A 22,015-nucleotide genomic window follows, 5' to 3' on the forward strand; every position below is an offset into this window, starting at 1 on the left:
TAAAAAGCAAAAAAAAGGGGAAAATGTTTGAGGCATCTAAGTTGAAAAATGCAACAACTAGAGTTTGCAAAAATTTCAACCAAATTTAAGAATTTTTAATAAATTTGAGTTTGAGAAACACAATATTTAAAAAAGATGTCGAATCTTCAGGCATTCCAAGCTCCAAGGTTAGGGTCCACTTACCTACCACCATCCAAACAAACTAGGTGTTAGAACATCATAATTACATTTGGGTAGACAGGTAATGCATGTTTTCCTCGGCTTGTTATCGCTTTACCTAGGAACATAAACACCCATATGGATTCTTAGATAAATTTCTTTTTATTTCAACAAAAAGTTTAAGTCACAAGTGGAGTAAGGAGTGAATGAGTACATGGGTTGAGAAGGGATTAGAGGAGGTATGGGAGGATTAGTGTGGTTGGTGTGGGGGGGGGTTAAAAAGATAGTGTAAAGGGGGGATTTCATGGGGGGTACATAAAAGAATAATTCATAGTTGGGGAAGTATACATGTGTGTGTGTGTGTGTGTGTGTGTGTGTAGACAAAAATACCCCAAGAACATGGCATTCGAAGCTCTTAAAAGATTATAAAAAGTGATCACTATATTATATTCCAAAAGTATGTAACGCTTGCAAGTACATCAAGTAATCAAAGTTGAATCTTTCAGGTGTCCAATACTCCATGGTCGAGGTCTACTTACCTACCACCATCCAGAAAAAACTAGTTGTTAGAACAACAAAGTTTTAAATGGATAGACACGTAATGCCTACATACCCCGGCTTGTTATTGCTTTACCTAGGAGAAAGAGACCCATCCAGATTCATAATTGCACATTACATAGTATAAAGGCAAGGGGGACACCATGAAATGTTGAAGACAGAAGTGTTGGTCTACCATATAGGAGTCATTAGGAAGGACAATAATTTTGAAAGTCAATTACCTAGCCTTCCATATAGGAGGCGAAGAACGGCATTATAAAGGACATTTGTAACAAAAGGCAGCGCCCTAGCATTCCAAGGAATAGGCATACAAAAGGTTAGCTTTCCAAGTAAAAGGTAAGAGACCAGCCAAACATACAACTGCACATTAAATTTTGTCATAGCTTGGTGGGTATTATGAAATGTTTTTTATGTGGAGTGCATGTGTTTTGTTAGGCAGTACTGGATTTGTTTCGAAGGAGAAGCGTGGAGGGAGATGTGTTTGGGAGGAGAGGGCGGAGGCAGATCGTGTTGAAGGCGTGGATGTTGATCATGTTGAAGGCACAGAGGCAAAGGTGTTTGGGAGGAGAGCGTAGAGGGAGATCGTGTTGAAGGCACGGAGGCAGTGACGTTTTGTGTTTTCGTTGTGTTTTCTTTGTGTTTTAGTTGTTTTTCTTGCGTTTGAGTGCAGCTGATTTGTTTACTTGTTTGGTTCTAGTGCTTGTAATGGATTCTGTTTCCCTCTTTTTGGTTGGGTATTAGTCAGGATGTTGAGGTGCTGATGGTTTCCGATTCCATGAAAGGTGATGTTGTTGCTTTTGCGGATGTTGGAGACAATGTTGTTGGGGATTTGGTAGTTTGTTTGCATGAGGATGAAGATCCTGTTCGCGCTGGTTGTGGATCTGTTTCGGACGGGTTTGCATGTGCTGGGTTTCTCAGGATTTTTGTGACTCTGGAGGTGAGAGTTTGGCTACATGTGCTAGTTGTGGTATTCTTGCTAGTGTTCTTGTTTTTTACGTTTATTTCTATTGTTTTGTAGGTACCAAGGATGTTGGTGCAGTTTCTGTAGGTTGTGTTAGCGGGTTTCTTCCTTTGGATCCAGATTTGGAGAGAGAGATTGAGGAGGGCGGTGAGAATAGGAGTAGTGACAAGGATAATTGGGCTCATGGTAGGTTTGATTCTTGGCGTCGTGTGGAGGGTTTCGATTGTCTGTGCCTATTGAGGAGTTAGATTTGAGGGCATTTTTGGATATGTTGAGCAAGTTCATTCTGCAGGTGTGCAAGAAGAGGGGTGATGGTGGGTTTTACCCGCCGGCAACTTTGCTTGCTTTGTTTAAGTCCTTCAGTAGGATTCTGCATAGGTTTCAGGAGCTTTGTGTGGCCAGCACTGGGATTGTAGAAGTTCCATTCGACATTTTTAAGAATCCTTTATTTTCGAAGGCTAGGAGTTCTTTGACCAGTGCTATGAATCGGTCAGTTAGGATGGATGGGTTGAAGGCAACTAAGAAGAGTGAGATAGTTGGTTTGAAAGATGAGATGCTGGTTCTAGGTGATCCTGATTTTTTTGCTTTTCATCCGAGGGGGCTTCAAAAGTGGTTCGCTTTCTTTTTGTTGCTTCATTTCACTGTCAGAGGTGGTAGTGAGTTGCATGGGATATAGCGGGCGAATTTGTTCGAGGACGAGATGCTTTTGGAGAGTTTGTAGAGTAAGTGATTGATTTCTGTATTTCTTTGTTTGTGATTTTGTGTGTTGTGTTTAATGCGTTTGTTTTGTTTGGTTAGGTTCAATGAGAGGCTTACGAAGAATCATGTAATGAGTGTGAAGAGATTTAAGGCGGAGCATCTTCGGAAGCCTGTGAAAAGTTATGAGCGTGATTTTGTTTTCACTTTTGATTGTTTGATGTGGCACATGCCACCTGTTGTGGATGGTGATGATAACTTGTTGTATGCTTTCCTCCAGCCTATCGACAATCCACGTTTCGTGGCATGTGTGTTTTGAATTCACATTGTTTTTTTATGTTTTGTGTATGTGTATTACTGAATTTGTGTTTGTTTTCCTTGCAAATTTGGTATAATCGTAATCGGGTGGGGATTAAGACTTTGAAAGGTTTGGTGTGCTATATGTTGGATATTGTGGGTGCTGGGGTCAAGGGCAAGTTCAACAATAAGTCTCTGCGGTCTACTGCTTTCAGTCGTTTGTCTTTTGCAGGGGTTCCTGTTGAGGTTTCAACGAAATTTTTGGGTCATCGTTGTGTTTCATCTTTCGAAAAATACAATGCTACGATGGAGTTCTTGATTGTGGTGCTAACGGTGGTCTATTGAGGGATTCTGGAGGTTTTGTGGCTAAATTTGTTTCGAATGAATCTATTGATCTTGAGGTTGGTTGTGGTTTGGGTGAATTGGTTAGCAACGACGCTTGTGCTAGTGGTGCGGCGTTTCCATCTTCTAGCGGTTGTCGTGTTTCTTCTGGTGGCGGTTCATTTGGCTCTGGTGGTGTGGGTCTTTCTTCTAGTGGAGGTTCTTTTGGATCTGGTGGTGCGGGTCTTTCTTCTGGTGGTGGTTCTTTTGGATCTGGTGGTGGATCAAGTCTATGCTCAGGTGGTCTGTCAGATGTTTCCAACGGTCGTTCAGCTTGTGGTTCCGTTGGTGTTTCTGTTGGAGCTCTTCCTCTTGGTGTTGATGTTAAGAGTTTCAAGGATGTTGATGATTTCGAGGTGGCTTTGCATGAAGATGACAACTTCCTTCGTGAGATGGTTCGTTGTTGCCCGGATGGGTTTGATTCGTCTATTGATAGGTTGTGTGGTCGTTCTGGTTCTGCAAAGTATAATGTGGCAGGATCATTCAAGAACTGTGTGTGTAACTTTTATGGCAGTCCGCATGTGGTGGAGGAATCTGCAGAGAAGTAAACTTTTGGATGTAGTTTCCGTCGTGTTTCGACGGAATTTTTGGTTGATATAGTTATTTTTGGTTTTGGTGGGATCTGCCATTTTGGCTGTTGTCTTAATTTTACCTTACCTGCTGGAGCAGCAGGTTAACCGATTTAAATATACTTTGGAATTCTACTTTTCATTTGTATTTATTACGGAGCATTTTCGTATTGGTAAGAGTTAATTGGAGGTAATGTGTGGTGAAGATTTTCGTGCGTGGAATGTTGAAGTGGTGGTTGGTGGTTGATTTAAATTGGGGAGGGCGGAGAGTGTTTTTTTTTTTAAATAATAAATAAATAAAATAAAGCCGACTTGTATTAGGGAGGAAGACGTAGATACAAACTAAATGAAAGGCTGAGATTAAATTGCGGCGGACCTCGGACCGTGAAGAAGCATCCGAATGGTAGTTGGAAGAAGAAGAAGAAGAAGAAGAAGCAATGGGTACAGAAAGATTTGCGAAACGAGAATTTTGCGTAGTACGTCTTTGTGTTCGTTCATTCTTCTTCTTCTCCTCCTCCTCTTCGACGTTTTTGTTGTTCATTCCGCTTCTTCTCCTCTTGGTTCGACTTCTCCTTCTGCCTTTGCTGCGAACTTGAGGAATTCTAAGATCTGCCCCGAACAACCCCTTGCTGACCTCCCCTCCTCATCCCTGAATTCCCACACCAACTTCACCACATATAGCATCACACACAGTATCGATACCGCCCCCGTTATCAAGAATAGACCCCAGAAGCTCTTCAAATCCAATCGGCTTGCCTCCGCCACCTGGGTGCTCCCAGTCTGGCACAAATTCTCTTTGAACCAGTACTCCCGAATCTGCTGTAGCTCCCCGCTCTGTGACATGTACAGGATCGCTTCGGATATGTCGGCTGTAATCTGTGACCCTCGTGGGAAGGCCTGCTCCAGATGCAAGGACAACCCATTACAGTCAGCGACAGCCATGTTGCAAGCCAAAAGAAAGAGCTATCATTACAAAATGAGTATGATAATAATGCTAGTCCACGGTGCTATCCTCATTCGTTCCTTCTAAGAAATCCCGCCCCTTCCATTTTCTTCGATTCCAACAATAAATATCAAATTTCCCAAGAATTATTGTACAGCTTAGTAAAGATTTGCTACTTACAAATCCCCAGCCACTTTTTGTGAATTCTTGCCCGGCGATTGTGTAATTTTGGCAGTTATGAGATAGGAACAACTGCACGTAGGGAAGCTCTTCGACAATTGCCGCCACTCCCCCGTCATCTGGCCCCAGGTCGAGTGCCTTTTGATACAATTCCTGTGAACTCAGATTCTTCAGTCTTTCTGGGCTTACACCTAGATCAGTTAGATATTTTTGAACAAATGACCCCGTCTGATAGCCGATGGGCAGATCAGTCTGGAGTAAGCTTTCAAGTCCTTGAATGCCAGGAGTGAGCTGCTCAACTGTTAGGATTGATGTGAGACTCGCTGTATAGCTTGAAGTGATTATCAAAATGACAAATAGCCAAACAATCAAAACAAAGCGACCGAGGAAGCTTCGTGTATCCTCTTCTGCAAATCATATTAAGTGCGGATCAGTTAATTCACCCAACACTCTTTCCATAAAGCATAACTGAAAGTGTGAAATGTTTAAGATGCTTACTGTGAGCGAAGAATAGAGTCGAGAAAGTGAACCTGCACAGTCCAGAACATTCGATTACATTTTAAAAAAAAACAGAATTGCAAGATGACAAATATTCACAAAGCAGACCGCTCTTGTGCTCATCCTAAATGCACGTTCTCTCCCCCTTAAACTCAAGTTACTAAAAATCACGTAATCTCCTTCCTTAAACCAAGCATAGACCCACGATGCCCAACACACTACGTGTGAGAGCCGAAGGCTCATCAATATGCTAACTATCTACTGCTTTATTGCTTTTTGGCCTTCCTCCTCAGTCGGAGTCACTCCAACCTAAAAGCTAGATCCTGGAATGCTGTCTGGACTGATAGAACAACCCTCGATTGCGAGACCCTTGAAGATCACGAAGGATTCACAAACCAGCGCCCCAATGAGTCTTCTTAGGTGTCTGCATGAAGTAGCTAAGAAGACCAACAGAGTAGCATAGATCTAGTATGGTATGGAGGAGCCAAATCAGAGATTCAATCAACTGACAGTATGTGCTTGCCTCCACTGGATCACTGGGATCATACTTGGTCAATTTGGTACTGGCGTCCATGGCTGAGGAAATAGCAAGACAGTCGGACATATGAAAAGCCTCCAAAAGCTCCTGAGTATAACATTTCTATGACACAAAGTAACCCTCCGGTCCCTGTGAAATCTCCAGACCCAAGAAGTGTAGAAGACCGAGATCTGTCATCTCAAAGGCCTGAGAAAGAGCTGCCTTAGTCTCGGCAATATGGGTGGTATGACTTCCTATAATGAACAGATCATTGACATACAGAATGATGAGGGAAAGAAATCTTCCTTGACAGTAAATGTACAGGTTGGGATCAGCCCGGGATCGGTGGAAGTGCTTGTGAACAAAGAACTCATCAATCTTATGATTCCAAGCTTGAGGAGCCTGCTTAACTCCATACAAAGCTTTCCGTAGCCTGTAAACCATTCCCTCAGACTTGGAAAACCCAGATGGTTGCTCCACATAGATCTCTTCCTTCAAATCACCATTGAGAAATGCAGATTTAACATCCATCTAATAGATGGGCCATTGCTCATGAGCTGCAAGTGCTAGTATTGTACGAAGAGTGGCCATCCTGGCGGTGGGAGAAAATGTGTTTGGATTGCTCGAGTTCGAAGGCGGGACGTGTCATCATAATCAATCCCAGGGCGCTGAGAGTATCCTTTAGCCACAACTCGGGCTTTGTGCTTATCCACAGTGCCATCAGAGGAATACTTGGTCTTGTAAACCCATTTGACACCAATAACGGAACGCCGTTGCGGGCGGGGTGCTAACTCCCAAGTGCCACTCCGCTCAATGGAATCCAACTCCAGTTCCATGGCCTGCTTCCAGTGGGGCTGAGAGAGGGCTTCCTGGACATTCGAAGGCTCTGTGTCTTTGAGGATACAAGACATAACTACCTCTAGAACCTTTTCCTTATTGCGATGGGATCACCAGGGTCCATCCTCCTCCCGAAGCCATGAGGAAGGAATATCAGTGACACCTAAATCACGAAGAGTCTCAATCAACCAACGAGGTACCTTTTGAGAACTTGACCCGGAACTATCCCCTACGCCCTGGAGATGTGGGGAATCATCTGGATCACTGTCAGAGTCACTCTCGAGAGAATATTCAAGAACTGTTGGAGCGGAAGAAGCGGTGGGGTATGATCAATGACGGAAGATGAAAGCTGCTTATCAAAAATAACATCCCTGCTGAGAATAATCTCCTTCTTGGAAGGGTCATACAATCGATAACTTGTACATTGGGAATTGTATCCGACAAAGATCGTCTGAGTAGACTTTACATCTAACTTCCCCCTCTGCTTCTTGGGAATGTGGACAAAGGCATCACATCCAAATATGTGGAAATAGGAACATCAGGATTCTTGCCGAAATAGGCTTCAAAAGGAGTGACCTTGGGGACAACAGACGTCGAAGAACGATTCAGGATATGAACTGCCGTGGCAGCCCAAAGGAACCAAGGAACTTCCCGGTGAGTAAGCATGGACCGAGACATCTCTACCACGGTACGATTCTTGCGTTCAACAATGCTTGCTTCAGAAGCCGTGCCGGTGTTGGCAAACTCCCGTCGAATGCCTTTCGTCACACAAAACTACTCAAATGGATGAGAACAGAATTCACCACCTTTGTCCGACCGAAGAGCTTGCATGAAAGTTAGATTCATTCTCAACTAAGGCACACCATTCCCGGAAGCGAGAATATGCCAACAATTTTAGAGCCAAGAAGTATATCCATATAAACCAACCAAAGTCATCGACTAGTAGCATGAAGTAGAGAGCCCCACCAAGACTGACAACAGACATGGGTCCACAGAGATCAACATGGACCAACTATATCGGGAGGGAAGCCCGCCATGAAGCCTGCTTCGGGAATGCATCTTGGTGTGCTTGCCTTGAATACATGACTGGCACTGTCCATGCTTGTTGCCCACATCCGGTAGTCCGAGGACCATTTGTTCTCGAGCAGCACACCGGAGAGCATCAACATCCAAGTGACCAAACCGAAAAATGCCAGAGATCTCCTTGACGAGATGACATGATCATGGAGAGTGCTGACAAGGTGAAAATGCCATGACTAGCTGTACCAGTGTGTACCACCTGACCGGTAGCCTTATCTCGAACTTCCACAAAGATTTCATCAAACAATACTGTGGTTCCAAGGCAGCAAGTCTCATAGACAGACAATAGATTGAATCCAAGATAGGGAACGAATAGAACTCTAGAGTGCATCCCTCCTTTTCCATTGGGAATGATTCGAGGTTGCCTTCACCACGGACTTTGATGGTTGAGCTATCAGCAATATAGACTCACCGCCGGAGATCACAAAATCCTTCAACCCAGCTGCAGAAGGACTCATACTCCGGGATGCCCCGCTATCAATGATCCATGTCCAGACGTCTATGGCTTGGAGAGACAGAACCCCCTCTCCAACAGAGGATGCAAGAGAATCAAGCATTTCAATATGCACAAAAGTGGGAGTGATAGCAGCAGAGGAAGATCCTGACCCTCTGGAGGAACCAGAGCCTCCAGAGCCTTTGTTGTTAGCCCGCCGGTGTAGGCACTGCCTCCAGTAATGTCCTTTCTCGCAATAATTACACAACCTTTCTGCCTTCAATGCCTCTTTCTCAGCTACAGTCCTCGTATTAGGGAACAACGTCCTTGAAATTTGCCCGACTGCGGGGCTGCCAGAGCATCGGAGCCACCGCCATGGGTAAACCGGTCCTCTTGATCCAGCACCATAGGCACTAATTCCTCCCAGGTGAGAGTACTCATCCTACCACTCATAATCAAGGAAGAATAAAAAGAAGAGTAGTGGGAAGTGAGATGGGACAACAAAGTAATGGCCATATCTTCAGATTAGATCTCCTTTCCTGCCTGCAGTATCTCCTGTTGGAATTCCTGAAACTTATTGATATGTTCCCTCATAGAAGATGACTTAGCAGGATCTAATATCCGCATCTGAACCTCAAGGGAGACCTTCATTGGAGTAGTCCGGTTATAGAGGTAAGCCAAATGCTCCCAGATACTCTTTGATGCTGACATGTGCTTTACATGGTTAATGACATGAGGAGTACAGTTCAAGAAAATGAACGATCGGACCCTTGCATTGACACGGTCCCAAATCTGGGCCAGATTAATGGTCGTCTGCTGATCCAGAGTGCCCAAACTCCATCAAGGGGATCTGGCCTTGTGACTCCTACCAGGATGAAGTCTGCCATGTCATAAGACTGCAATACTGACTCCATCATAACACGTCACACGCCATAGTTGTTCCCGTCTAGTTATCGGTCAACAGGGAACATGGGTAAAACAGTAATCTTCACCTTGTTTTCTGCCAATTCTTGTAGAGAAGCCATGGGATAGAATTGAGAGAGACGGGGAAGATCTGGAAGGGGGATAGAGGAAGAGCAACGAAGGTAGAAAGAAGGAAGCAAGGAGAGAAGGCTGGAAAAAAAATGCTTCCTTCAACCTCCGAGCAACCGGCCTTCACACAAACTACCCCTTCGATCTGAAAACACCCTTCAAAGTAGCTATCCTTCTTTGTTTATCAACAGCAGCCCGTACCTTCTCTATTTCCACTACAAATAGCTTCCCAAGCTTGCTGAATCTCCTTTCCATAGCTCAGGTCTTTTGGCCAGCCTTAGGCTCTGATACTATGTGAGAAGTGTAGCGGTGAGCAACGACGGAGAGAAAACAGCAAACACTCACAAGAGAAAACCAGAGAACAAGAGAGACTGGCACAGGATCTCGGGAAAAACCTCCTCAACTGCTGGAGAAAAACCCTCCACTAGTGACTGCCCAACTGTGCACTGAGATGATGAAATTGGGGGGAGAGGAGCCCTATATATAGGCCTGCCCCCCTGCGCTGAACTGGCCGACCAGATAGGCCAACCCATGGAGGGCCAGGCCAACTGGCTGGTCGGTGGCAATGTAGGGGGTGGGGGCCCAACTGGCCCCCTAACTGAGGTGCCACCTAGGCGCCATGTAGGCAGCCTGGTGGCAGCCCTAATCAGGGCCATAACAGGGCCCCAGGGTGGGCAGAACAGGCCCGTACCCCCCGTGAATCTCCATGAACCCCCATGACAGGCCAGCGTAGGGTACGGCCCAGAAACCGGGCATGGGGGAGGGTGCATGACATTACAGCACCTCTCCAGATCCCCCCCTCCATCAGGACAGCTTGCGCGGGACTCCCCTCGACCTCGCCTAGGCGGGCAGACCCACAACAATGGCCCTGGCACTCCCTCACATGGGCGGGCAGACCCACAACCAAGGCCCTCACTCAGGGAGACAGGAGATGAACTCTAACAGGAAGGTAGTGCAGGGCTATGCAATCAAAAGAGATGCCATAGTGCTAATAGTGCAGTAGTACAGTAATTATAGGTATAAATCATGAAGGATGCTCGTTCAAATTGTAAGGTTTGAATAAAGCTCAGCTTTTCTGTGGACAAATTACAACTGAAGCAATCACATCGACAATCATTCTTTAAAGGACAAGGGAAACAAGCAAAACACATACGAGAGGACAGTAGCAGCTTGTTCTGTTGCAGACCCTCGAAAGTCTTCATTTACTTTATGCTCCAGTGTCCATATGATGAAACCAGTGAACAAAAGGAGTCCCAGCATTGTGGACCACATGGTTGCTGTAAATGGTCGTAGAAAGGCCCATGGATTATTTGCTCGCTTGTTCTTTAGTGAGACTAGTACCACCAGCCCAGATTCAATGAATGGTTGCGTGAGATCAATTATTTTCAAGCGTTGTGCAGTTATTGTTATATCTCCAACAAGAGCATCATATACCTGCATACCAATTTACAAACACCAGCCCAGATTCGTAAGATCAATTTTTCTACTGTTATCGTTATGTTTCCAACAAGAGCATCATATACCAATTTACAATCTTTTTCAGACAATCGTGAAAATGCTCAAGCATTTCAAATCGTAATCTTTTCAGATCAAGCTCTAAATGAGCAGTCCAAAAGATATGGGTGCATTCTTTGGGGCGTCACCATGGGTAATCCCTATATATATATATCATATGCATTCAAGGATTATTTATAAATCCCTTCTCTGTGAATTTTTGAGTGAAAAACGCCCTTTTACTATATAAATGTTTACCATTTTTTTCAAAATGTTTTTATGATACCCCCTGTAAATATATTTCTATTAAGGAGAGCATTTAAAAAATTCTCTGGTGAACTCATGTGATAGTCAAATTTGGTGAACCCCGTGAGGGTGCATTTCATCAAGTATACACCATTATAGCTCTAGACACGGAACTCAATTGATGGCTATGTAGCAAACATAAGCACATGCACCTTTTATGAATTTGATGAAAATCAGACGTTTGGTGGGAGGCCACCGCTATGCACAGAAAGAAAATCTACAAACCTGATCGACCAATTTGTTGACCAGCTCGTCATAATTGGGTGTTGTAGCGTTGCCACCAAATCCATAGTAGGTGTACGTGACGGGATATGTAAGGTGCTTGATAGCAGCATCAAAGACATCTATGCAAAACCCAGTATAGGAAGTGCCATTGTTTGTATCGTAAGTTTCTCCTACAAGCTCACGATAACCTTGCTTTATAGGAACGCCAATTCTAAGGGGTCTCTTGGGGAGTATCCACCCTTCTGGAGGCACGGTGCTACCACCAGGCCAAATTATCTGTAGTTTCGTGGCATTTGGAACATTGGAAATTACAGTCAGTTTGATTTGCTGCGGAGTTTGTGGCGCATCTTCCCGAGGAACAGCTGAGACAGCAGTTTGATTTGCCCAGTAGCCCACCACTCGCGGACTGTTTCCCACCATGTTGATGTATTCAAAAGCCGCATTCTCAATGTCTCCGTCTTTGTTGAATTGTATGAATCCAGATGTTCCATTGAATCTTGTCTGCAAGATCTTCTTCCTCATCACTGCCCCCCCTGCGAAGATCTTCATGCGTGCTAGCTCCGAATCGCCCCCGGACATGCTGGGTAGCTTAGTGGGTTCGACAAAGCTCAAGTCCCGCTCCTCTTGTAGATAAGCCGAAATGGCTCGGGCGATTGTCCAGACGGCGTCGTACGCACACAATCCGTAGGCGTTCAGTTGGCTTGGATCGATTTGCGACTGAGCGTGGTAGCGCTTCTCCCATTCGTTCAAGACAGATTTCAGCTGCGAAGAAGGAGGAATATATCTGCGCGTCCCAAGTATGCCCTGGGTCGACGCCACAATTTTGGAATGAAGGTCCTTCCTTCCCAAACTGGTCGAGATGAGGTCCGTAACAATCCAGACAGAGCCCTTCTCCAACATGCGCAGGTAATATGCCTCGCTTAGAATTTGAAATCCCAAAGCTTGCGTCGTGTGTACCACGAAAATTCGAGCTTGGATATCTATTAGCCGTGTTAGCTCTCTGCCGATGCCCTGCTTGTGCATCCATGGAACAAAGGCTACCTTTTCCACTAGCGCGCTCCCCCTTCGTTGCAGTGAATCAGCCAGTGCGGCAACTCCATTAGCTCCGTAGTCATCGTCAATATACAAGGCCACAACTTGCCGCCAGTTGTAATTTGCAATCAGGGCTGCCACGGCTTCCATTTGCATGGCATCGCTATGGGCAACGCGAATTAGATAAGGGTACTGCATTTCTGCGAGGCTCGGATCCGTCGCTCCGAACGAGACAAACGGCACCTGTGCAGAGCTTCCCATGTGTGCAATGAACTGCGAAACTACAGAAGATTGAGGCCCCACGACGGCGACCACCTCCTTCTTTGTAAGCTCCACAGCTGAATCAATCAAAGTTTCGTTTTGATCGAAACACTCAAATCAGTATTGTACCATCAAGGAAGAGAGTATAGAAATTGACGGAAAACTATAGATACTTTCCGAAGAAAGAACGAAACGAAGCAAGTTAATGCGCGGTGAGGATTAAGAAGAGAATACCAGCAGCTGCCCCTTGGACAGGCATACACCCAGAATCGAACATTTCAAGCACCAGTTTTGATCCATTTAGGATGTTTCCTGCCTCGTTCACATCATCGATAGCAAGCTGGATGGCCTGTTGCGCAAGCTGGCCAATGGTGCTATTGAATCCCAACAGAGCTCCTATCTTCACGGTCGAAGGGACGGTAAAGTTATCCGATGAGTTCACTAAAATGAATCCGACAGCAACGAGGAGGAAGTGAAGAGGGAGAGAGCAGCGGCGAAGGGATTGGGAAGGGCGAGGGGAACAAAGGTGGCGGTCTGGCATTGTTGAGAATTGGAAGGCTGGAGAATTGGGCAAATGACAGGACGTGGTGAGTACTGGAGAGCTAAGCAATCGGGCAATCAATTGCAAAAAGAAGCAGATCTCAAATTTGGAAACACACAAACTGGCAGATGCGGCATCACTGATTATGACCTTTGTCAATCCATCTTTGAGCAGACCTTGTCACCTTTCTGATGAACTAAAACTGGACCTTGACATGACCTCAAGAAGCAAACATGGAGATGAGTCTTGACCTTCCCACATGGCACAGATCTGAAGCAAAGTTGTTGTTGCTTTTATGAAGCTGTTATCTCGCAACTTGCAAGAGCTCTCCATTTGTATACGCCCAAGAACATTGCAGACATTGATCTTGCCAGACCTTAACAGACCTTTCTGATGATGAAGAACTTGCCTAAAATTATATTGCAGACATTGATCTTGCCAGACCTTAACAGACCTTTCTGATGATGATGAACTTGCCCAAAACATTGCAAGCGGCGTGACCTTTCCACAGATCTCAAGCAAGTCGTTTGCCGCCATTATAGATTCGGAAGCTATCGCCTTGCTAGAGCTCCCCATTTGTGTACGCTACTTATGGAAGATTGCTTGAGGGAGCAGCAATTCCAAAATCACGGAAGAACAGAGTGATCGGTGATTGTCTTCTTTTCTTGTGATCATCTATGAGGATCATTTTGGCAAGTAATGCATGTGGTAGAAGATTGCTTGATAGTGCAGTGATGCCCCAAGCAGAGTAAAAATGCATGTGGTAGAAGATCGCTTGATAGTGCAGTGATGCCCCAAGCAGAGTAAAAACCTCTGATTCTTTACTCGTTCTTGCAAGGTACAGCTTTCTATATTTCCAGCATTACCAATTCCTTACTCTTTGTGATGCATTTTGCTTGATCACTTCCTTACTCTTTGTGATGGTAAAAGCTGGTTGCATTTAATACACATGCTTTCTCGGAAGCATAATCTACGTAGAGATTTTGTTGTTGGGTGATGAGAAAAATGTTCTCACCAGGTCCGCCAATTCGAAAAACTCACTGCTGCAACTTTTTCAGACTGAATAATTAATTAGTGGGTCGAGTGAAGCAATCTTGGCATATAGTCTTGTCCTGCGAAGTTGGAAGGGCTCTTTGCTTCTGCGCAATAGTGGTGCTGCCTCAGATTTGAAGTCAAAACATTCTGGTAGTGATGATGAAGAACAGATTTATTTTCTATGGTGTCCTTCGAGCATTCTGGTGGTGATTACGAAGATGGCGCAACAGAATTCGTTTTCCAAATTGGTGATAGATTTTGTTGATATGCAGTATCAGAAAACATTTTCTGGAGAATTTAAAAACCTCCAAGCTCACAAAATTCGAGATACAATTTCACACAATTTATAACTATGTTTGCAAAAAAAAAGTGCAGGTTTTTAATTTTTTTTAAAAAGTGCAGGTTTTTGTGACCTACAAATTTTTTCCTTCCAACACTAAGATTATAATGACAAGTAACCTGACCCGTCTACGACGGGCTACAGACCCGCTCCGTCGGGTCTCAAAGTTGTGATCATAAATCAAATTTAAGGTTCCATTTACAAATTTCAAACTTTGAGGAATTGAAGAAAATTTGTGAAAAACATATACAAACATACAACCAGAAGGTATCGAATATTTGTGTGTGTGTGTGTGTTGGTACAATAATTAAAAAGCCAAACTTCTTCACCAAAGAGAGAGTGTGACACACCATGTGTGTGTGTGTGTGTGTGTCTCTCTCTCTCTCTCTCTCTCGCTCATATATATAAAGATATAGTTATATATATATATATATATATATATAATACTCTTTTATGCATTTCCTCCTTTCTAAATGTATATATAAGATATATCTAAATATAAGAGATACATGTATTTAAAATAAATATAAATACAAATATTTGCCAGTGTGTGTGTTTGTTGATTTGTGGTGAGTCTCCTATTTGTTGATTTGCGGTATGTCTCTAGCCTGTCGTAGACGGGTCAGGTTACTCATTACATATAACACACACACACACACACACACACATATTACATTAATATATCATATTATACAATATAAAATATATTGTATATATTTATATATTATACTCTAGATTATAATATAATATGATATATTATAATACATATATCTTATATTATATATATATTCTATTATATTCTCTCTCTCTCTCTCTCTCTCTCTCTCTCTCTCTCTCTCTTTGTTCTCTGGACCTCCCCCCCCCTTTTCTCTTTGCTCTCTTGACCCCCCCCCCCCCCCCTCTCTCTCTCTCTCTCACTCTCTCTTTGTCCTCTCCTCGCTCTCCTCTCTCTCTCGCTCTCTCTTTGTCCTCTCTCTCTCTCTCTCTCTCTCTCTCTCTCTCTCTCTCTCCTTCCTCCCCCCTCTCTTTGCTCTTTGGACCTCTCCCCTCTCTCTCTCTCTCTCTCTCTCTCTCTCTCTCTCTGGCTTCTTGGCAATATTCTACTTTCTTTTAGGAGGTTTCACGACACAGCAAGGTCTACTTCACTGTGTGTGGTGCAGGTCTAGTGCCCAGTTGAGGCCTTGGTGGCAATGAGTGCTGAGTTTTTGTCACACTGCAGATGCTAGCCACCCTTAAGCACTCTCAATGAGAATAGTTTGCATGGTATGGTGACGGTGTTCTTGTCTAGAACGTCGTGATGTAGATGCTAATAAGCAGAAGCAGGTAGACATATAGAATATGTGTTGAGTTACTTTTAACGTATATGTACTTCAAGCATTGGTGACATCAAGCGTTTTACAAATTTTAAATTCAATTTGGATGATGGCATCATGCAAAACACAATCTGGTTGTGTAATATGCAACTGCATCCGTATTCATAAGCTCCCATGGTGGATGTGGGCGATGAACATGGAAGCAGAAGAACATGTCTACAAACTACCACCTTCAGAGCACAAGGGGTAGTTTCACGCCAAATCTACCAATCACATCAGAATTGATTTCCAGGTTTTTCCAGTTGCCATGGGATCCTAAAGCCCCACCAAAGCCACCAAAAAGGTACACAAATGAGATCATGATGAAGGAATCCAGCCCTCGAGTCCACTCGAAGGGATATTTTCTAGTGAAAAATGCACAAGGTGAATCATGAGGAAGGAGCAGTGCCTATGGTTTTAAAGGGTTCTATTGCTGACGAATATGATTATTTCTCACCCAACGACTATGCACTGATGCACTATGCCGAGACAGCAGGTCACAAAGTAAATTGGGCACAATTTTTCAGAGATAGGATCATGGGAGAGATCACAAACAAAGATAAGAAGAGAAGCAACTTCAATCAATTATGTTTGGTCTTTTTATCCAAATCCCCAATGTCCCTAGACCTCAGCAATGTATCCCAAAATCCTTCGAAGAAGAGTTAGAGATTAAAATGAAGCTTTTGCAGGAATTTGAGATCAAGTAGTTGTCTAATGCTTTATTGAAGGAAGGGTATACAATAGAGGAGATTTAGGAGCACCCGGAAAACAAGAACAAAGGATTAAATGCACCACTAGATGTAATTCAGGTTCAGGAGAATCAAGGGGAAAAGCCAAAGATCAAGAGGAATATTCTTTGAGTGAAAACCACACCAAGGAGACCAGATGCAAATAGAACCATAGACACCAAAGACTGACACAGTACAAGAGACCCCAACACAACAAATGGAGCCAAGGAAGCTGTAGAGACATAGGCAAAGGAATCTTCATCTCCAATGGAAGAAAGACATGAGACAAATCGAAAGATGAACCCCCATAACATACTTATATTACGTACAATGGGGCAAGGAAGGCACTAGAATTTTTGGAAAAATTCCATCAACAGGAAGAACACAGGAGCATCCAAATGGAGTCAGTGTATGATGGATGGAAAATTCTGAAACAGGATAATGACGTTTTGGGATATCAGATAGAAAGCCTAAAAGAGGATTTGCGCTTGATGGAACAATATGATGAACAAAAGCCAAGCATGGAACAATATGTCTTGCGATATAAAGAACAACTAGCAGAGAAGGAGGCCATGGAGCAGAGGCTACAAACTTGGTCCGAGACATAACCATACATGTGGGGGAGGAAATAAACTAGTTGGCACAGGAAAACAAAAGTTTGTAGGTGGAAAATATTATGCTAAAGGAGCACTTTCAACATTAAAAGCGCTGGAAGAACAACTAAAGACCACGGTAGATGAGGAGGCTGAAATAATGGGCACCTTCATGCTAGATGTAGAGGTGGAAAGTCTGGAAGTGCAAGTCTCAGAGTACATGATAGGTTTATGGTCCCAAATCCAAAAAAAACAACCAATGTAGGTCTAGGACTATCAAAAGGAAGCCATGGCAAACTTCTTGTTGAGAAAACAGGTGGAGGAATTGCAAAAAGAAGTCTATCACTTGAGATCCAAGGTCCCTATCCTGGAGAGTTCTGGGAGACAGCTTGTCCAACGTCCCTATCCTGGAAAGTTCTGGGATGACAGACTCATTGATGGAGGGAGACAACCCACTAGGCCTTGGGGAAACAGAAACTTCTTCGACCAAGGTAAAGGTTTCCTTTCTAAACTCTTCTATCACCTGATTTTTCTAACAAAAAAATTGATTTGCGAGATATTATAGGACAAAGAGTAGATCTGGAGCAATTAGAAATTCCAATAAATCTACCCATGGAAGACAAAAACCTTGAGCAAAGGTTTCTGTATTTCTGATCCTGTTGAGCATGAGCCAATTCCCAAACAAGACATAGGAATGGATGTTGTCATTCCTCAAAATTTAGATGATTTAATTCAAAAAATTACTGGCAGTTTTGATCATCTTTCCCCGATTGATGAATCTATGAGACTGTTGATGGTGACAAACGCACAGAGACAATCCATAGATGTATCATTCAATTGGTGTCGTATTTGAATTTGAAATTCTGGAGGAGGAGCCTTGTGTTCCTAAGAAGTCTAAAATAGAGGAACAGCCTACAGAAAAGTCCTAGTCTAGTACTGCACACATTACTGTGGATTAGTTACTATGTCCCACAAAAATTTTAAAGTAATTAGAATGTCATGACTATTGTTATTTGGCACATTTTTGAATTGTATTCAAATCCTATACTGTAGTTGACAGCCATGTTTGAAAGTAAATGGAATCTTTGGTACTGCACAAGCCCTGCCATTTATTTTTCAACATGGTCCTGGATTGGTGAGATGTTGCACCAAAAAGGGGGTTAACTATAGTTCAGGGATGCGATACAGTGAAAATCTGATCAAGCTCTTATGGGTTCTAGTCAAAAATTTTGTTCCAAGAATTCTAGCCACTCGGATGTGCCAAGTGTTAACATAGGAAAATGACCACTCGGATAAGGGGGGAAAGTATGTATGATCCAAAAGGGTACAATCATTAGAGTGTAACTTTTGGAGATCGATTGTAATTGAAATTATGTAATTTGCACGATGTATGAGAGAAGGATCATCTTCCAGACTAGAGAATGTATCAAGTGAATGTTTTTATAAAGTAAATGGAATTTGATTTGCTGTTTTCCATGTCTATCTACATACTGAATGTCTCTGATCATCTTTTCCTTAAATTTGTAATACGAAATGAGAGAGAGAGAGAGAGAGTGTGTGTGTGTGTGTGTGTGTGTGTGTGTGTGTGTGTTCCTTTAAAAACACGCATTGAGAATACTTTGAGTGTGGTGAGAGATTCAAGCGGAAACATCAATCCTTTGCCTTGAAACCCGTTCAATCCAAACATAAAATGCAAAGTTCTAAACCTCGTTAACAAACTCACATGAGCGCTTTGAGTTAGTGGGATGAGTGAACATGAACATCAACATTTTAGCGATCTTGCTAGGGAGAGGTCAAGTGATTTGTGAGTTGACAAGCTATCAAGGTAGGAAATTTAGAGAATTGAGTCGGTAAGCTTAGTGTTAGTGGGGAAAAGGAGAGTTCACGACTACCCATGATGAAGCAAAGCAATTGTTGGGAATCGTGGGTTACTACAGTCCTTGAAGACCAAGGTGTGGAACACAGAAAGTACTCAAATAGTTCTTCAATTACTTTTTGAAGTGAGCAATGGCTGACACATGCTCGGAGAGAAGAAGAAGATACATGGCTAGACGTGAAGAATATCTAAATCAGATGTAGTGGCTACATCCAACTATGCGAGGAGCAATCTTGAAACCAGAGTTCAATGCTCGAAGGAGGCTAGCAGGGGCAACTATCTAATAGGATTGACAAGTGCGAGAAGAGAGACTCAGCTACACTATCCTAGGGGCGGAAGTTGACTACTATGTAGAGCCAGAAGGTCAGAACAATGGTGTCAGGCCGAGGTGTACCAGAAGATTGGCAAGTGAAGGCCCAAGAAAGGTATGAAGCCAGAAGATCGGCTACAGTAGATTGATAAAGAATCCATCATCATAAAGACATGCATTCTTCCTATGGAGACAGACACCACCATGGACCAAATGTCAATAAAGAGAAATTTAGGTAGTCTACTCAAGTTCCTCTCACAACATACAAAAAGCCTACTCGGCCCATGGGTATACATCTAGTTGTACCCTTGAGGCCTAAGGATAGTAGCAATCGAGTTAGGGGTCTACAGCACCCTCACAATTAGGAAGGTGATGGGTGGGGAGCGAGTGCGTCAGTTCTTTCAAGTGGTAGACCCACCTACTCAAGTTTTGGGGTAGAGAAGTTCAAGTCAAACTCCGATATCAAGGTAAAGTTCCAAAATTTTAAAGGCACAGATGATGAAGATCCTTACAGTCACTTGTAGAGTTTCCTATGTATCTATCATATCAATGGCGCAACCATAGATGAAGAGTATACAGACTATTCTCCATGTACCTTAATCAAGAATGCTCAAAGGTGGTTCAATCAATTTCTAATTGGGTATTTTCCCGATTGTTATGCCATGTCAAAAACCTTTTTACACAGGTTTCGACAGGAAATTAATGAAGAAAAGTTGCGTGAACTAAAGCAGAATAAAGGCGGGTCCAACCAAGAATTTGTGCTTAGTATGAGAGCTATTGTTAGTCAGTTGAGTACAATTTTAGATGACAAGTCTATGCGAGCCTTGTTAATCACAGGTTGTACTCAGGTTGATTTGCATAAGCCAGAGATAGTCAATCTGACCAGAACCTACCAGAACCTATGAGGACCTGCTAAACCAAGCTATTTCTTTGGAAAAAAGCGAGGGTTTGAAAAACAAAGTGAAGAAGAAGGAGGTTGAGAGTGACACTAAAGAGACTCCAGTGGAGAAGGATAATCGAGCTGACAAAGGCTTTAAAAGAATAAGGCATTCGAGGTAATCCAAGTAACAATGAGAAGTGGTGTAACAAGTGTTCTAGAGGTGGACATGTGGAAGAGGAATGCAAGACTAAGTATTGCAATACCTATACCAAGTTTTGCCACGATGACTCAAAGTGTTGGTTTAATGGCAAAATAGACAAGTGTCAGCAAACTACCTATCATAGCTGATAACTGAGCACCGAGCGACAAAACTTTGCATTTTGAGAGAAGGACCGTGGTAAGAATGGTAAAGATAAGAGTGATTCATCTAAAATAAGTGTTTCTATTGTGGAGAAAATCATTTGCATTCTGATTGTCCAATCTGGGCGAAACACTTAAAATTCTTAAAGAATAGCATGGAAAGGAAACATATAGGTCTAGAATGCCAAGTAGTTGTAGATGAATTGCTAGAAAAAATTGATGCTCAAGTAATTACTCGGTCAAAGGGGTTAGACACTGACACTTCAGGTAAGGACAAAAATTGGAAGGTATAGAAGCAAAGATTGCAAGGAAGTTGAAAGGAAAAGCGCTAATAGTTGAAATGTGCAAGCAATTCGAGCATTCTATTACCGAGCAAGAAGAATCTTTGAGATCTGGCTTCAAAGAAGCAGAATCCGTTATGACATAGGAAAGCAGCACAGAGCTAGCTCGAGCATGGGAAGTGTTCAAGAATATGCAAGCCAGTCTAACCTTTGTAGAGCTAATGCAAATAGCTCCATACTATCATGATTGCTTTGCTCGCAATAGATCAAGGCATCCACCAAGCAACCCAAGGAAGTGCAAACCTTAGCCACCATGCCTGTGATTGATATGCCAGTTGTGGACAAATAAGTTCTAGTCATCACTATTAAGATTAAGAAGCAGACTATACCAAGTTTAATAGTGGATGGAGGATTAGGATTGAACATCATTTCTAAAGATATTTCCCAAAGACTGAAGTTCAAGTCATATAAACCATCGCCATTTGGAGTGCATATGGCAAATCAACAACCAGTTGATCCTAAGGATATGCTACAAGTGTGGTCATCTCGATAGACAACATTTATTATACAATTAGTTTTATTGTGATCGCTATGCAGCATGCCTACCCAATTTTATTGGAGAGACCTTGGCTAAAAAGTGCAAAAAGTACTCCACAATTGGGGTATAGAGGAGATGACCATTAAGAAAAAAGGTCAGTTTCAACCCAAATCAACACATAGATGCTCAAACAACAAGTCGCATCTTTTAAAGAGCCATATCTCTTCAAGGGCTGTATGTGTGTTTGTTTTAAGAAATGGTTGACACTGGCTTCTTAAAAACTGAGCAAACAATCTACTATGTTTGTGGATTACAAGGAAAAGATCGACAATAAGCTCGATCCATATATCACCGATGCCATTTTTACCATACTCATTGGGTAAATTAACCGCAACACATCATCGTCTGCAAACTCAACCATAACCCGAGGATGGGTAATCAAATCGGTCTGGAGGAGTTGTTAACCTTGTGGCAACAAGGACCAGAAGAGCAGCGATGATGAGATCATTGTGTGTGTAGAGTAGCGGCAAAAGCCGTGCTTGTAATATCTTGAGCTTGAAAGATGGTATGATGAATCTTAAAGCATGAGGATAGCCAAAATCCTCTCTAGAAAAGATCCAATCATGCTTGAGAAACTAGGATCTAGAAAGAGAAAGACTAAATCTAGAGAGAGATTGAAAGGCTACACTTTCAAAGGTTCCCCCACTTTGTGTAGAGACCCA

The 22,015-nt window shown here is 43.0% G+C and overlaps 1 protein-coding gene across 1 annotated transcript; it reads right to left on the bottom strand.

The window, feature by feature from the left end:
• Positions 1 to 3,981: 3,981 nt before the first annotated feature.
• Positions 3,982 to 12,999, bottom strand: LOC147894522 (glutamate receptor 3.3-like). The gene is made up of 6 exons (XM_087384889.1): positions 12,694 to 12,999; positions 11,167 to 12,536; positions 10,295 to 10,575; positions 5,243 to 5,274; positions 4,745 to 5,151; positions 3,982 to 4,518 (listed from the first exon to the last, which is right to left on the bottom strand). Exons 1-6 carry the CDS (start codon positions 12,734 to 12,736, stop codon positions 4,159 to 4,161), a joined length of 2,493 nt encoding a protein of 830 aa, XP_087241015.1. The 5' UTR covers positions 12,737 to 12,999; the 3' UTR covers positions 3,982 to 4,158.
• Between the last annotated feature and the right edge of the window lie 9,016 nt (positions 13,000 to 22,015).

This window comes from Dipteris shenzhenensis, chromosome 14 (genome assembly GCF_047967505.1).
Source record: "Dipteris shenzhenensis isolate YYH24624 ecotype China chromosome 14, Dip_SZ_1.0, whole genome shotgun sequence".
NCBI lineage: Eukaryota > Viridiplantae > Streptophyta > Polypodiopsida > Gleicheniales > Dipteridaceae > Dipteris > Dipteris shenzhenensis.